The following is a 17,600-nucleotide window of genomic DNA, read 5'->3' as shown; positions in this document are numbered from 1 at the left end:
GTGGGGTGCACAGAGTTATATGACAACCATCCAATATCTCCTCATGAATGGTAAAGCAGGAACAGTTTGTGGTATTGTTTATTCCCAAGATATGATTGTTTTTTGGACTTAATACAGATTTGAAGAAAACTTCAATTCTGCTTTTATCACGCAGAGAAGGCGTCTAATATATTTCAGGGCCCAGAAACAAGAAATGATCAAAGTGTTGACTGATGTTTTTGTAAGAGTGCTGTCTACTTCGTGACTATACTGTGCTCATCACAATAAGACATTAGAAGCCTTCAGCCTAGACACAAACATTCAGAACTCCGGTGGAGGACGTAGATGGCACTTTTAGTGTAAACAGAGACAAGGTACAGATTTTAGAATCCACAGAATGACGATCCTTTGTGTAGAATTCATTGTGGATTTCACCCATTGCCATATCAACAGATAGCAGCAACACGAGATATAAAAGCCCTGCAGGAACTTACTGTTGCTCCATGGCCAAAGCCTCAGAAATGTCCGGCCTGTGCCGTTATGAACTGCAGCCACCCATGACCATTGCCGAAGGATTATTGTCAGTCACTTGAGTGCTCAGCTACATGTAAAATCTAAATCAATCTATTGCTGTGTGGCGAACAGAGGATTCATCACCACCACATTGTACATATTGTCTTCCGATGGCCGTTCTGCCTCTTACACAGGTTCCTCTGATCTCTTCCATCACATGCGAGATGCCACCTCTGAACATTTGTGGAGCTTTATGCGGGCCAGATGCTTGGAAACATCCACACACTAGGAGACACGTGCAAAGAAGCTTCTTGTATCACTGGGTTTCCCAATGAATCGTTCATAGTATCAGATGCTGAGTACTTATTCCTCTTACGGGAGTCGTCCACTGGCTCAGGACAGGACACCTCCAAATCTAAGCCCTACATCAGCAACTTTTTAAATGGTAAATTTAACAATACAGTAGATCTGTAGATAATCCCCATTCAACATAGACTGATGCCGCAGACCCTTCTAGAGGTCTCTAGGTGTAACCTCAGGTATCAAGTTGTGGTCACAACAGGGGAGGAGTATATTACTTATGTGTTTGTCCATATGAGATTCATGAGAGCCGCAAGCTTCCACAAGGCACGCTCCAACAGCGACTCCAGGAGCGCAGAGACATGACAGCGTTCAGATGAGCTCCTAAAACATTCACGAGGGATGATTACTCACGGGGCTGGAAAGAGCAGCGGACCCCAGAAGATGATCTCCCCGCATATGCTACGTACATAGCATGATCATTATATATATATGGCCTATCTCTCTGAGTGAGGGTCTTGTTAGGATGGATAGGGGTGGTATGGAGGAAGTGAGGCAGTGTGTTGGTGGTGGGGGAGCACTCATCTGGCTTGATAATGACTCACATCTCACTGCGGTTACCACTTGTCATAGCTGAAGGTGTTAATGAATTTCATGGTACTTGTAATCAAGGCAGTCTGTCTGTAGGGTGATTAAGAAGCCCCCTAGGGGTTTCCCATCCACTGCTTCCTCTTTCCTTTCCTGCACAGAACCAAGGGAGGGGAGGAGGGGGTCAGAGGATAGACAGGTTTTTGCACCAAAAGTACAGAGGAAAAGATAAAATGTGTTAAATAGACTGAGCTCATAATAAAAAGATCTTTGAGATCAGCAATTAAGAGAAAATTAATTGACAGACATAAACATGGGACAAGAGTGATGGTGCCCAGAATACATAGCCTAAATGTGGGTGAGGTGGGAGGAATACGAACCAGGAGTGAAGGTGGAGAAACACTCCCAACAGTGGGTGAGGATGGAGGAACAAGGACTCAAGACTGACTATGAGAATGAGGATGGGATAACAATATCCATGAATGGGTGGGGATCCAAGAGCGAATGAAAGTGCAGGAAAGAACAACCAAAAGATATGATGAGCCAAGAGTGGATGAGGATGGATGGAAGTGGGTGATGCTGGAGAACTTGGGTGAGGATGGAGGAAAATGACAATAGTGGGTGTGAATTGGGGAAAACAGATAAGAGAAGGATAATGGGTGGAAAAATGTAAAATCAAGAAAGGTTAAGGTTAAAGGAAAGCATATGGAACAATGGTGGAGGCTGAAAAACTGTATACTCATGAGTAAGTAAAAATGGAGAAACACAGACCCAAGTAATATAGGAGAGGAGAATGGAGGAGAGTAGGCAAAAAAATGGGTGAGGCTGAAGGAGAGTAGACTGAAGAGTGTGTGATGATGCAGAACAATTGACCCAAGAGTGGGTGAGGATGGAGAAGAGTAGACGCAAGAGTGGGCGACGATGGAGGAGAGTAAGTCCAAGCGAAGTATTAGTGAGAATGATGGAGGAGAGTAGACTCAAAAGTGGGTGAGGATGGAGGAGAGTAGACCCAAGAGTGGGTGAGAATAAAGGACAGTAGAGCCAAGAGAAGGTGAGAATGGAGGACAGTAGAGGCAAGAGTGGGTGATGATGGAAGAAAGTAGACCCAAGAATGGGTGAGGCTGGAGGAGAGCAGACCCAAGAATGCGTGAGGATGGAGGAGAATAGACTGAAGAGTGTGTGAGGATGCACCAGAGTAGTCAGAAGAGTGGGTGAGACTGATGGAGGAGAGTAGACCCAAGAGTCAGTGAGGATGGACGACAGTAAACCCAAGAGTGGGTGAAGATGGAGGAGAGTAGATGTAAGAGTGAGTGACGATGGAGGTTAGTAGAGTGAGTGAGGATAGATGAGAGTAGACTGAAGACAGCGTGAGGATGCAGGAGAATAGACCCAAGAGTGGGTGAGGACAGAGGAGAGTAGATCCAAGAGTGGGTGAGGATGGAGGAGAGTAGAGCGAAGAATGGGGAGGATGGAAGAAAAAAGACCCTAGAGTGGGTGAGGCTGGAGGAGAGTAGACCCAAGAGTGTGTGAGGATGGAAGAAAAGACTGAAGAGTGCGTGAGGATGCAGGTGAGTAGACCCAATAATGGGTGAGGATGGAAAAGAGTAGACTGAAGAGAGTGTAAGGATTCAGGAGAGTAGACCCAAGACTGGGTGAGGATGGAGGAGAGTATATCCAAGAGTGGGTGAGAATGGAGGTGAGTAGAGCCAAGAATGGGGAGGATGGAAGAAAGTAGACCCTAGAGTGGGTGAGGCTGAAGGAGAGTAGACCCAAGAGTGGGTGAGGATGGAGAATAGACTGAAGAGTGCATGAGGATGCAGGAGAGTAGACCTAAGAGTGGGTGAGACTGATGAAGGAAAGCAGACCCAAGAGTGGGTGAGATTGATGGAGGAGAGTAGACCCAAGAGTGGGTGAGGATGGAGGAGAGTAAACCCAAGAGTGGGCGAGGATGGAGGTTATTAGACGCAAGAGTGGGCGAGGATGGAGGTTAGTAGACGCAAGAGTGGGTGAGACTGATGGAGGAGAGTAAACCCAAGAGTGGGAGAGTAGCCGCAAGAGTGGGTGATGATGGAGGAGAGTAGACCCAAGCATGGGTGAGAATGATGGAGGAGAGTAGACCCAAGCGTTTGTGAAGATGGAAGAGAGTAGACCCATGAGGTGGAGAAACAAGAAGCCTTATTGAGAATAAAGGAATGTGGATGATTAAATTTGATGCTAGAGTGAGGCTGGAGGAACAAAAATCTAAGACAAGGTGAGGATGGAATAACATAGATGAGTGGGTTAATGCACATAGAACCAAGCAGAGTTGAGTGAAAGGAACAGAAAATGGATGAAGGAATTATAGGGCAGAGACATAAAATTAGTGAAAAGGGCATCTTTAAACATTTAATACACAATCATTTCAGAGGTGACTGTGATAATCTGTGCGATTCATGGAGGTCCTCCCATTGTGTGGCCTGAAGATTATAGTACCACCTATCAACATGTTAGATGTTGCCTCAGGAGCTAACTTTTATTGCCATCCACCACGTTTCAGCAGTAAATGTGCTTTAAAACCTGCTCCTCGCTGAGAAGACATCCAGGACTCGGGCAAAAGCTCAAGAGAACATACTTTGTAGTCTGAGTGCAAGTAATAGACAAGTTCAGATTTATTTCACAGCACACACAAGACAGCAGATTGTATGTACAGAGGAATATAAATATATACTGTACAATGTATACAATTGTCCTTTTTATGGGTCAACTCCCACTCTGAACGATGACCTTGAACTTCTATAACAAAGCACACCTGACACCAGGAATATCCCCAGCCTCTAACTATGGGTCTTCAGATACCTTCACATGATCTAGGGCTGAGGACCAAATGGTCTCTATAGGACGGCATCTCTGGGTATTTGTGGACGTTATTACCCGATTGCACATCTCCAGAAGACTGCAGCATAGTCACTGCTCCACCATATGATATGCAGGATGGATTCTCCTTATATTACCAAACTCTGAGCTCGGCTTTCCAGTTATCAACCATGACAAGAGATGAACACTGTCAGAGCCGACGCTGAGAAAGTGTATCACATCACTGATTCCAGACACTTTCGCACAGTCCAGACTCTATTCCATATTTCTACCCAACTCCATTCTCAGCTTTCTGCTACCCCCCATAGATAGATGCAATTCTTGGTGGAGGGTGCATGTGTTCTGTTTGGGAAGGAGTTGGCACAAATGTCTTAAAAAAAAAATAAATGGGCATGTTCATTTCCAACTCCTCAATCTTTTTCTCCCTCAACATCCACCATTGTCGGAGGAATGGAGGTCCTTTCCATTAGATGGCCTCACTATTGATGAGCAGCATATATATATATAGAAGGTCCTCCAGCAGATCGGACCTTCACATCACCACCAGGCTTGCAGATCTTCTCCATCCATGACACCATATTACAGTAAACAAGTCTGGCAGCCTCCCCTCCTTAGCTGTCCGGCAGCTCAAGCCTCCTCTGAACAGACCAGTCTCTTCCTCCGCAATCAGGTTTATATTTCATTTCCACAGTGTGGAGTAGATACATGAGCTCAGATGACCAGATTCCTCATGGCTGAAGGGTGATGCCACATGCAGCCATTATATTTTCTGCAGATAAAATAATTCTCCATCATGTCTTACAATCGTGGGATAATACAGAGTATGAATTTCTCATTAGATGGGGCAATAATCATGAGAAAACACAAGACTGTATCAGACTTCACTCTTTAGACAAGTCTATGTTTAAGGTGGCAAAAAAGAACAGGGCTTAGGTCACAGGTCTTCAACCAACTCCATCATAAATCTGCATGCTCATATAGGCTATGGAGTCTGGACTTGGCTCATTAAATAGGACAACCATTAGACGTAAACATGATTCTACTGGACTTAGTCTGATAGACGGGACAACTATTAGGTGTAAATATGGTTGCACTGGCCCTCGTCTGATAGATGTGACCATTAGGTGTAAACATGATTGTACTAGACGTTGTCTGACATACGTGACCACCAATAGGTGCAATTATAATTGAACTGGACTTTGTATGATACATGGGACACCCATCAGGTGTAACCATGGTTGTAGCTGAATTGGTCTGATAGACGAGACCACGATCAGGTGTAAACATGATTTTACTGGACTTGGATGATAGACGGGACCAACAATAAGTGTAATTATTATTGTACTGTGCTTGGTCTGCTAGATGCAAATTCCATTAGGTGAAAAAATGACTGTGCTGGACTTGGCCTGACTGACGTGACCACAATTTGATGTAAACATGATTCTACTGGAGTTGGTTTGATGGACGGGACCACCGTAAGGTGTACACATGATTCTACTGAAGTTGGTTTGATGGACGGGACCACCGTAAAGGTGTAAACATGATTCTACTGAAGTTGGTTTGATGGACGGGACCACCATAAGGTGTAAACATGACTGAAGTTGTTTTGATGGATGGGACCACCATAAGGTGTACACATTCTACTGGAGTTGGTTTGAGGGACGGGACCACCATAAGGTGTAAACATGACTGAAGTTGTTTTGATGGATGGGACCACCATAAGGTGTAAACATGATTCTACTGGAGTTGGTTTGATGGATGGGACTACTATTAAGTGTAATTATGATTGTACTGGAATAATAGACGGGATAACTATTGAATATAAACATGGTTGTTCTAGACTAGATCAATTAGATGGGACCACCATTAGGTGTAACCATGATTGTACTGGACTTTGTCTGATACACTAGAAAACCATTAGGTGTTAACATGATTGCACTGGACTTGGTCTGATAGAAGCAACAACTATTAGGTGTAAACTTAACTATACTGGACTTGGTCTGATAGACGGGACAACAATTAGGTGTTAACATGATTGTAGTAGATATGGTCTGATAGACAGGACTACCGTTAGGAGTAAACATGACTGTACTGGCCTTGGTCTGTTACATGGGACCATCATTAGGAGAAAACATGACTGTACTGGCCTTGGTCTGTTACATGGGACCATCATTAGGAGAAAACATGACTGTACTGGCCTTGGTCTGTTACATGGGACCATCATTAGGAGAAAACATGACTGTACTGGCCTTGGTCTGTTACATGGGACCATCATTAGGAGTAAACTTGATTGTACTTGACTTGGTCTGATAGACGGGAATACCATTAGGAATAAACTTTACTGTACTGGCCTTAGTCTGTTACATGGGACTACCATTAGGAGAAAACATGACTGTACTGGACTTGGTCTGATAGACGGGACAACCATTAGATGTAAACAGGACTTCATTTGCTAATACTGATGGTAATGGCTCCAGCTTAAAGACCTATTCACACTTACAAATCCTGCCTATAAATGAATGCTAACTGCCTACAGAAGGTGCCTGGTTCTTGTGTAATGGTCAATTGACAGAGACTGACACCTGTACGAGGACAATCATTACTACAATGATTTGGTCGCTATCCAGAATCGTTTTCAGCTGGACACGTCTACAAGGAGTGATAGGAGTCAACGTTTCCATGTGCCAGTGATCAGGAACGCTGGCCTATCGTGAGGAGTGCGGCCTTTCAGCCACACCACGGGGCCTTCATTAGCTTCCTATCTGAGCACGTCACTCACACTTCAGATCCTCATTGTAAGTTAGAGTCATGTGGCTTCACAACGGGCAGTATGAGAGAATATTTCCTAACAGACCGTATCTCAGATTTTACATATTGTACATATGTATATCCGCACAGAAACACAGACAGATATAAGCCCACCCTAAGTACTGAATAGCATTAATAAATAGTGGGGATGTACAGGGTGGGAGATATTCACACTATATATGGAGTACCAGGCGTTTTAGGAGGAATGACACAGAGGACATGGACCACATTGATCAGCGGAGTCACCATAAACATGGCATTTCATGGGATTGTGACCTTACAGAACAATCACTCCTATTTCCAATATTCTCTGCCCCTCCTGGTAACAGTTTGGGGTGCATTAAATGCACAGCTTCATGAGACAGATCCAGCCATACACAATGGTCAATGACAGACATGATGGATGCTTCTCAAATCCTGGCACTTCAGCAATACGTAGGTACAATCATGGGGACTTGGGAGGTAATATCCTGTATCCTGAGAAATAAAGAGGATTATCTTCTCTAAATGGAGTTAAAAATGGCTGCCAGAGCCACATCACCAATGAAAGAATGTACTCCGATCACAGGTGAATTTCAGAGGCCAAAGAGACAATCCTCCACAATCAAAGAGCAGGGCCTGGACTGCAGTGGTCATTAGGACAGCCATACTGGAGGAGAATCTCGGCACACTCCGTACTGCCTGCTCGACGGGCATATGCCAGCGGTGAAAGCCCCCGCGCGTCACAACACTTGACATCCACACCGTACTGTGAAAAGAGGAAACAGAGGTATAAACACACGATAATACTCTCAGCTCTAGCCCAACCCAAAGGTCCGAGTGTCTCACCCAGGTCAGGAGCTGTGTGCATACAACATTGGCCATTGCAGCAGAAAGGTGAAGAGCCGATCGACCATCTCCATCTCCGTATGTTTCATTCACCTCCTCCTTGGTCCCATGTGCGAGTAATGTAACCACCAACCGTAAATCATCCTCTACCACAGCCCGTAACAGCTGTTGTCCAAGAGGTACATCAGACGCCGGCAGAGGGCACAAAAATAATTTCTGCTCGTATTTTGCCCGGATCCAACGTTCCTTTTCTTCCCTGCATCACAACATAAGTCAGCAGAGATGATGGTTATATTCATGAGATGGAGGAGAGTGATGACAAAAAGGGGATCAAGGCAGAATGAGGTATTCAGAGAACGGAGAACCAGGCTCCAAGTGGTTAAGAAAGGAGGCAAGAGACAGAACTATAGCAGGTAGTGACTGGCCCCTGAGCGTTAGTACTGGCATCACCCCTGTCCATTTTTTATGTCACATGGATGTCTACTGGATGGCACGGGGATGGTCAATGGATGGAATGCAGATGGTCACCTGATGGCACGTGGATGGTCAATTGATGGGACACAGATGGACAATGGATGGCACACGGATGGACAGTGGATGGCACATGGATGGACAATTGGTGGCACACAGATGGACATTGGATGGCACACAGCTGGTCAATGGATGGGACACGGATGGACAATGGATGGGACATGCATGGACAATGGATGGCCAATGGGTGGTCAATGGGTGGCACATGAATGGCATTCATGTGCGGTCTGATTTTTCCATGAATTCATACACTTGTATTGGTAAGATTGTTCTGGAACGTGCTCAAAAATTGGTCATATCTCCATGTTTTAGTGCAGATTATTAGGTCCACAAAAATACACGGACAGGTGAACAGGTCCTTAGACCATAAGAGTATGTGCACACGTTGTTTGGTCGGGAATTTTATGCACCATTTCTGAATCTCTTGGCAGGAAAAACGTAGCAGCAAAATGTGCATTTTCGATTCGTTTTTGGCGCAGTTTTTGTTCCATTCATTGGCATGGATGAAATCAGCAAAATTGACATGCAGCAGATTTAAACCTGCACCAAATCTGCAAGGAGACAATACTCAACGTGTGCCGGAGACCGCAGGATTCTCTTCCACTTTCTGGCGTCAGGAAACTTCGGGTTTTGTTACAAATTTTCACTCAAAAACACGTAAAAAAAGTGCAATAAAAATGTAACGTGTGCACACAGCCTAACGTGTACAAGCTCTATTTGTGGAAAAGGTCGGAATGTGAAAAATGACAATAAGTCATACATCGCAGTAATCATGCTGCTCCTTTCCCACAGAAGATGGATGATGATTAGGCCTGGAAGCAGTATGGTGTGTCTAGGCCGTTCCCTACCTCCCTCGATGCCTCGTGCTCCAGTTGAGTATTGACTGAAAGCCATCAGAAGTGGGTGCAGTAAGAGCTAACTGACCTCCTGGGTAAGGTAAGAGCCCTGAGCTGCTACAATGTAGAAACCTCTGCAAGATGCCAATGACTATAGGGGTGACCAGTGCGGGAGACGGGCACACACCATGACTCGGGCAAGGATTTAAGACTAATTTCCTTTTAAAGACCTTGCCAAGCTTATAGAAATTCAGCAATGACTGAAAGCTTTGCAGATCATCAGTACATATTTTATTATCTTGCCCTGTTATGCTCTGATCTTTTGTTTCAGGGGCAGCATGGTGGCTCAGTGGTTAGCACTGCAGTCTTGCAGCGCTGGAGTCCTGGGTTCAAATCCCACCATGGACACTATCTGCAAGGAGTTTGTATGTTCTCCCTGTGTTTGCGTGGGTTTCCTCTGGGTTCTCCGGTTTCCTCCCACACTCCAAAGACAAACTGATAGGGACTCTAGATTGTGAGACCCAATGGGGACAGTGTTGCCAATGTATGTAAAGTGCTGCGGAATATGTTAGCGCTATATAAAAATAAAGATTTAAAGATTTTAAAAATAAAGATTTTGATGGTTTGCGGCGAGTGGGATTCCCAATAAAGGGCTCTGGTTCCCATGAACCCTCTGCTGTAGACATGAGGAAAGCCCCTATATACAGCTGCCTACATAGGGCAGTTACTACCAGTATCTGACACAATGTCCCATAGACACAGCTCTGCTGTTCACTGACGATCTGCTGCCCAGCATGAGAAACCAGGTTCCATGAATGTCGTGGAAACAGCAGGGGAAATTAGAGGCAAATGATAATGCCCTGTCATACAGGGAAGGAGCGCCAACCACACCGGCAGAGCAGAAAGATCACGGAAGGAGAAGATGTGCACATGGAGTGTGGAGATACGCGAGTCAGCGGGTGTTCTTCTGTGGAGACGCGAGGGTCAGTGGGTGCTTTCCTGTGGAGACGCGAGGGTCAGCGGGTGCTCTCCTGTGGAGACGCGAGGGTCAGCGGGTGCTCTTGTGTGGAGACGCGAGGGTAAGAGGGTGCTCTCCTGTGGAGACGCGAGGGTCAGCGGGTACTCTCCTGTGGAGACGCGAGGGTCAACAAGTGCTCTCCTGTGGAGACACGGGAGTAGGAGGGTGCTCTCCTGTGGAGACGCGAGGGTCAGTGGGTGCTCTCCTGTGGAGACGCGAGGATCAGCGTTTGCTCTCATATGGAGATAGGAGGGTCAGCGGGTGCTCTCCTGTGGAGACGCGAGGGTCAGCGGATGTTCTCCTGTGGAGACGCGAGGGTCAGCGGGTGCTCTCCTGTGGAGACGCGAGGGTAAGAGGGTGCTCTCCTGTGGAGACGCGAGGGTCAGCGGGTGCTCTCCTGTGGAGACGCGAGGGTCAACAAGTGCTCTCCTGTGGAGACGCGAGGGTCAGCGGGTGCTCTTCTGTGGAGACGCGAAGGTAAGAGGGTGCTCTCCTGTGGAGACGCGAGGGTCAGCGGGTGCTCTCCTGTAGAGACGCGAGGGTCAGCGGGTGCTCTCCTATGGAGACGCGAGGGTCAGCGGGTGCTCTCCTGTGGAGACACGGGAGTAGGAGGGTGCTCTCCTGTGGAGACGCGAGGGTCAGTGGGTGCTTTCCTGTGGAGACGCGAGGGTCAGCGTTTGCTCTCATATGGAGATAGGAGGGTCAGCGGGTGCTCTCCTGTGGAAACGCGAGGGTCAGCGGGTGCTCTCCTGTGGAGATGCGAGGGTCAGTAGGTGCTCTCCTGTGGAGACGCGAGGGTCAGTGGGTGCTCTCCTGTGGAGACGCGAGGGTCAGCGGGTGTTCTCCTGTGGAGACGCGAGGGTCAGCGGGTGCTCTTCTGTGGAGACGCGAAGGTAAGAGGGTGCTCTCCTGTGGAGACGCGAGGGTCAGCGGGTGCTCTCCTGTAGAGACGCGAGGGTAAGAGGGTGCTCTCCTATGGAGACGCGAGGGTCAGCGGGTGCTCTCCTGTGGAGACACGGGAGTAGGAGGGTGCTCTCCTGTGGAGACGCGAGGGTCAGTGGGTGCTTTCCTGTGGAGCCATGAGGGTCAGCGGGTGTTCTCCTGTGGAGACGCGAGGGTCAGCGGGTGCTCTTGTGTGGAGACGCGAGGGTAAGAGGGTGCTCTCCTGTGGAGACGCGAGGGTCAGCGGGTGCTCTCCTGTGGAGACGCGAGGGTCAGCGGGTGCTCTCCTGTGGAGACGCGAGGGTCAACAAGTGCTCTCCTGTGGAGACGCGAGGGTCAGTGGGTGCTCTCCTGTGGAGATGCGAGGGTCAGCGTTTGCTCTTATATGGAGACAGGAGGGTCAGCGGGTGCTCTCCTGTGGAGCCACGAGGGTCAGCGGGTGTTCTCCTGTGGAGACGCGAGGGTCAGCGGGTGCTCTTGTGTGGAGACGCGAGGGTAAGAGGGTGCTCTCCTGTGGAGACGTGAGGGTCAGCGGGTGCTCTCCTGTGGAGACGCGAGGGTCAACAAGTGCTCTCCTGTGGAGACGCGAGAGTCAGCGGGTGCTCTCCTGGGGAGACGCGAGGGTCAACAAGTGCTCTCCTGTGGAGACACGGGAGTAGGAGGGTGCTCTCCTGTGGAGACGCGAGGGTCAGTGGGTGCTCTCCTGTGGAGACGCGAGGATCAGCGTTTGCTCTCATATGGAGATAGGAGGGTCAGCGGGTGCTCTCCTGTGGAGACGCGAGGGTCAGCGGGTGTTCTCCTGTGGAGACGCGAGGGTCAGCGGGTGCTCTTCTGTGGAGACGCGAGGGTAAGAGGGTGCTCTCCTGTGGAGACGCGAGGGTCAGCGGGTGCTCTCCTGTGGAGACGCGAGGGTCAGCGGGTGCTCTCCTGTGGAGACGCGAGGGTCAACAAGTGCTCTCCTGTGGAGACACGGGAGTAGGTGGGTGCTCTCCTGTGGAGACGCGAGGGTCAGTGGGTGCTCTCCTGTGGAGACGCAAGGGTCAGCGGGTGTTCTCCTGTGGAGACGCGAGGGTCAGCGGGAGCTCTCCTGTGGAGACGCGAGGGTCAACAAGTGCTCTCCTGTGGAAACGCGAGGGTCAGCGGGTGCTCTCCTGTGGAGATGCGAGGGTCAGTAGGTGCTCTCCTGTGGAGACGCGAGGGTCAGTGGGTGCTCTCCTGTGGAGACGCGAAGGTAAGAGGGTGCTCTCCTGTGGAGACGCGAGGGTCAGCGGGTGCTCTCCTGTAGAGACGCGAGGGTAAGAGGGTGCTCTCCTATGGAGACGCGAGGGTCAGCGGGTGCTCTCCTGTGGAGACACGGGAGTAGGAGGGTGCTCTCCTGTGGAGACGCGAGGGTCAGTGGGTGCTTTCCTGTGGAGCCATGAGGGTCAGCGGGTGTTCTCCTGTGGAGACGCGAGGGTCAGCGGGTGCTCTTGTGTGGAGACGCGAGGGTAAGAGGGTGCTCTCCTGTGGAGACGCGAGGGTCAGCGGGTGCTCTCCTGTGGAGACGCGAGGGTCAGCGGGTGCTCTCCTGTGGAGACGCGAGGGTCAACAAGTGCTCTCCTGTGGAGACGCGAGGGTCAGTGGGTGCTCTCCTGTGGAGATGCGAGGGTCAGTGTTTGCTCTTATATGGAGACAGGAGGGTCAGCGGGTGCTCTCCTGTGGAGCCACGAGGGTCAGCGGGTGTTCTCCTGTGGAGACGCGAGGGTCAGCGGGTGCTCTTGTGTGGAGACGCGAGGGTAAGAGGGTGCTCTCCTGTGGAGACGCGAGGGTCAGCGGGTGCTCTCCTGTGGAGACGCGAGGGTCAACAAGTGCTCTCCTGTGGAGACACGGGAGTAGGAGGGTGCTCTCCTGTGGAGACGCGAGGGTCAGTGGGTGCTCTCCTGTGGAGACGCGAGGATCAGCGTTTGCTCTCATATGGAGATAGGAGGGTCAGCGGGTGCTCTCCTGTGGAGACGCGAGGGTCAGCGGGTGTTCTCCTGTGGAGACGCGAGGGTCAGCGGGTGCTCTTCTGTGGAGACGCGAGGGTAAGAGGGTGCTCTCCTGTGGAGACGCGAGGGTCAGCGGGTGCTCTCCTGTGGAGACGCGAGGGTCAACAAGTGCTCTCCTGTGGAGACACGGGAGTAGGTGGGTGCTCTCCTGTGGAGACGCGAGGGTCAGTGGGTGCTCTCCTGTGGAGACGCAAGGGTCAGCGGGTGTTCTCCTGTGGAGACACGAGGGTCAGCGGGAGCTCTTCTGTGGAGACGCGAGGGTCAGCGGGTGCTCTCCTGTAGAGACGCGAGGGTAAGAGGGTGCTCTCCTATGGAGACGCGAGGGTCAGCGGGTGCTCTCCTGTGGAGACGCGCGGGTCAGTGGGTGCTCTCCTGTGGAGACGCGAGGGTCAGCGGGTGCTCTCCTGTAGAGACACGAGGGTAAGAGGGTGCTCTCCTATGGAGACGCGAGGGTCAGCGGGTGCTCTCCTGTGGAGACACGGGAGTAGGAGGGTGCTCTCCTGTGGAGACGTGAGGGTCAGTGGGTGCTTTCCTGTGGAGACGCGAGGGTCAGCGTTTGCTCTCATATGGAGATAGGAGGGTCAGCGGGTGCTCTCCTGTGGAGACGCGAGGGTCAGCGGGTGCTCTCCTGTGGAGATGCGAGGGTCAGTAGGTGCTCTCCTGTGGAAACGCGAGGGTCAGCGGGTGCTCTCCTGTGGAGACGCGAGGGTCAACAAGTGCTCTCCTGTGGAGACACGGGAGTAGGTGGGTGCTCTCCTGTGGAGACGCGAGGGTCAGTGGGTGCTCTCCTGTGGAGACGCGAGGGTCAGCGTTTGCTCTCATATGGAGACAGGAGGGTCAGCGGGTGCTCTCCTGTGGAGCCACGAGGGTCAGCGGGTGTTCTCCTGTGGAGACGCGAGGGTCAGCGGGTGCTCTTGTGTGGAGACGCGAGGGTAAGAGGGTGCTCTCCTGTGGAGACGCGAGGGTCAGCGGGTGCTCTCCTGTGGAGACGCGAGGGTCAACAAGTGCTCTCCTGTGGAGACGCGAGAGTCAGCGGGTGCTCTCCTGTGGAGACGCGAGGGTCAGCGGATGCTCTCCTGTGGAGACGCGAGGGTCAGCGGGTGCTCTCCTGTGGAGACGCGAGGGTCAGCGGGTGCTCTCCTGTGGAGACGCGAGGGTCAGCGGGTGCTCTCCTGTGGAGACGCGAGGGTCAGCGGGTGCTCTCCTGTGGAGACGCGAGGGTCAGCGGGTGCTCTCCTGTGGAGACACGGGGGTCAGCGGGTGCTCTGGCATAATTAAGAATATATCCCTGCCCCCCCCACCCGCCCGCAAATGGCCAGATGCAGAGATCTCACACTCCTCCCCCTTCTTAATTAGCCCTGGAGACTGCTGGATCCTGGTGAAAAAATTTTAGGACTGTAAGGCCATACTCCATCTGAGTAAACATCCGTTATCCCCGCGGTGTGATCTGGCCAACTTAAGTGATTGTGGTCAGCTGGGACTGTGAACTCCTTGCTGTAAAGGTATGGCTGCAATTTTTCAGGGTCCAGACTATGGCCAGGCATTCTTTTACTATTGTGGCATAGGCCCTCTCTTGGTCCAACAGCTTTCGGAAGAGATAGGCTATTGGATGCTCCTAACCGTCAGCCCGCACTTGGCAGAGTACAGCTCCTAGTCCGTTATCAGATTTGTCTGTTGGACAAAGAACCGGCGGCGGAAGTCATGAGCGGCCAGAACTGGGCTCTGGGCTAGCTGGGTTTTCAGCTGGAGGAATGCGGACTCGCATTCTGGGGTCCAGATGAGGTTGTGGCATACCTTTTGGTGATGAGGTCAGAGGGGAGCTTTGCTACTGCACTTTAATTTAGGATAAACTTTCAATAATTTACAGTTCCTATTAATGCGCGGACCTGTTTTTGGTTGACTGGGTGGGGCCATTGGGTAATGCCTTCTACTTTTGCAAGTTCTGGATGATTGCACCCACTTTCCACCCGATGTACCAGGTATAGCACCTCTGCCATCCCAATTTCGCACTGGTCAGGTGGTGTGTTGGGCTTTGGCTACTAGTTTCAGCACCTGGGACAGGTGCTGAAGATACTCTTCCCAGGTGTCACTGAAGATAGCAATGTCATCCAGGTAGGCCTGGGCATAATCCGGCCATCCTTCTACTAACTGGTCCACCATCCTTTGGATGCTAGCTAAGGGGTTCTTCATCCCAAATGGCATGCTGGTGAACTCATACAGACCAAAAGGGGTGATGAATGCGGACTTATCTTGAGCCTCTTTTGTGAGTGAGATCTGCCAGTATCCCTTGCAGCTTATTTACTACTGGTACTTGCACTAGATCGTTCTGTCCACAGTTCAAATTCTCGGAGGTGGGCTGTGCGGTTGTAACATTGTTGTTGCCTTTCCTGAGCTACTTCTAAATTCCAGTGGGCTAATGCCATGAGGTGCCTCATCTTTTCCCTAAACGTTTGGACATAATCCAAAATGGGAACTTCTTGTGTGGTGAAGGTGCACTCCCAACTCTCTTGTACCAGTTCTAAAAGCCCTCGTACAACAACTTGAAGGGGAAAAACCAAGTACAATAGGCGGTACCTCACGGTAGGCAAAGAGAGGCTGCTGCAGTTTCTCTTCCTCCACGGACACTACATTTCGGCTAATAAGCTGTTTGAGCATTCAATTGAAGCGCTCACACAACCCGTTAGTTTCTAGGTGATGGTGCACATGGAGCGTACTTCGTATTTCTCCCAGAGAGTCTGAATCCACTCGCATTGGCACTGGGACCTCTGGTAGGTCAACCCTCCTGCAGAAAGGCTACTTGACTAACTATGTTCAGTACAGCTTGAGCCATGTGGTCCGCATCTATGGATGACAGGGCAACGGCCTTTGGGAAGCGGGTGGCAAAGTCGACCAGTGTGAGAACGAAAATCCTCTGGAATAGGTCACCTATAAAGGGCATGGACTGGAGTAGGGCACGACAGCTCTAATATGGGATCTGGGAGTTTAACTTCACCTAAACGCCTTATGATCTACAGTATCTCCCTCCCAGGTGTTGGCCTTCCAGGCAGCTACCCAGTCTCATATTTCTGGGGCCATCTTCTCCATAAATTGTTTGAGCATGATCACGTACCGGAGGGCAGCAGCCCAACCATCAAGCCAGCGGTTGCAGTCCTGTTGGAGTTAACTGCCTCTTTCTACATAGGAGGCCCCTGGCGACACAAAGTCCTGGAACTTGGTGCAATATCTCTCGGGAGTGATGGTAAAAAGGGCCAACAGGGTGTTCTTAATAGTCTCATAGTCTGAGTACTATCTCACCACTGCCACTGGTTGTGGAGACACAAGGGTCAGTGGGTGGTCTTATCTGCTGGCCTGGTTGTCTTTAGAAAGACCACATGGACTAGAGCTCATCCCACTGAACACCTGGACTCCTTCCTCATGGGCAGAGCACTATATAGAAAACACAGGGTGAGGAAACCACACATTGGTGAGACCTTATTAGCTCAACAACAGTGAACAGCATATAGTACATTCCCAGCAAGAAGAGGAGACAGCGACAAGTTTAGGAAGCTGACCGATTACAGCAAGATATACAGCCAGGTGACTGGATTGTCCCAACCTCGGCTCTCCAGCAAATTTGTCGGCTCACTGTTGGTCACTGAAGTAGTTCTGTGATCTTCCAGCTGGAACCATGGACCCTAGGCTGAAGTACTGCAGAATGACACACGGTGACAGAAGCAAGGTCTTTTTATATCTCTCAGCTCCCATTTTGTCGGATTGTGTCCCATAGGAATGGGGGGAGGGGGAAGACAATCATGGCTGCTCCCTCATTCACTGATTCAATTAGAATGCATAATTGTCCTTCACATGGAGACATTTCAGAAATTAACACACAGAAAGAGACACCGAACAGTCCCACACGAAACAATGGTACATGTCTCCTGATCCGTCCAACAAAAGAAGAACAGTCCTCCCCCATACAAGTGCCCAGATGTCGTCACATGGCTGCGGCTCATCAGTGGCAGCAGCTCATCAGTGGCAGCAGCTCATCAGTGGCAGCAGCTCATCAGTGGCAGCTGGGAGGCTTCACATTACTAATATAACGGGTCAGTATCATCATTATGGTTACCAATTAACTGAGGGGATCTATGGGTGGATATTGATATGGGTTATGTATGTTAGTTGAGCGGTACTTATTATATAGGAATTGTATACATTGATTACCACTGGTAACTAAGTTTCCCTCTATGCAGCCCCTCTTTTTCAGCTGTATGTGATGCGGTCAATGAATTGGCATTATTATATGCATGCTTATTATACTGGGTGGTGACGCCATCTTTATGGCCTTCTTGCTATTTTTAATAATTGTAATATTGTTGTTATACTTGAAATAAAGAAACA

General features: G+C 50.0%; 2 protein-coding genes across 8 annotated transcripts in view; one reads left to right on the top strand and one right to left on the bottom strand.

Annotated features, from left to right (window-relative positions):
* Nucleotides 1–17,600, top strand: part of LOC142243730 (uncharacterized) — a 1,240,762-nt gene that overhangs the window by 177,799 nt on the left and 1,045,363 nt on the right. The window lies entirely within an intron of this gene.
* Nucleotides 4,011–17,600, bottom strand: part of LOC142243729 (arf-GAP with GTPase, ANK repeat and PH domain-containing protein 3-like) — a 367,370-nt gene continuing 353,780 nt past the window's right edge. For both annotated transcript variants that reach the window (XM_075315925.1, XM_075315926.1), the window contains 2 exons: nucleotides 7,870–8,125; nucleotides 4,011–7,789 (listed from right to left, as the gene is read on the bottom strand). In XM_075315925.1, the coding sequence (XP_075172040.1) occupies nucleotides 7,646–7,789; nucleotides 7,870–8,125 (400 nt within the window). In that variant the 3' untranslated portion in view covers nucleotides 4,011–7,645. The remainder of the gene's footprint in view (nucleotides 7,790–7,869; nucleotides 8,126–17,600) is intronic.

Source organism: Anomaloglossus baeobatrachus, chromosome 6 (assembly GCF_048569485.1).
Source record: "Anomaloglossus baeobatrachus isolate aAnoBae1 chromosome 6, aAnoBae1.hap1, whole genome shotgun sequence".
In the NCBI taxonomy this organism is placed as follows: Eukaryota; Metazoa; Chordata; class Amphibia; order Anura; family Aromobatidae; genus Anomaloglossus; species Anomaloglossus baeobatrachus.
This window is presented reverse-complemented; position numbering and strand designations above follow the sequence as displayed.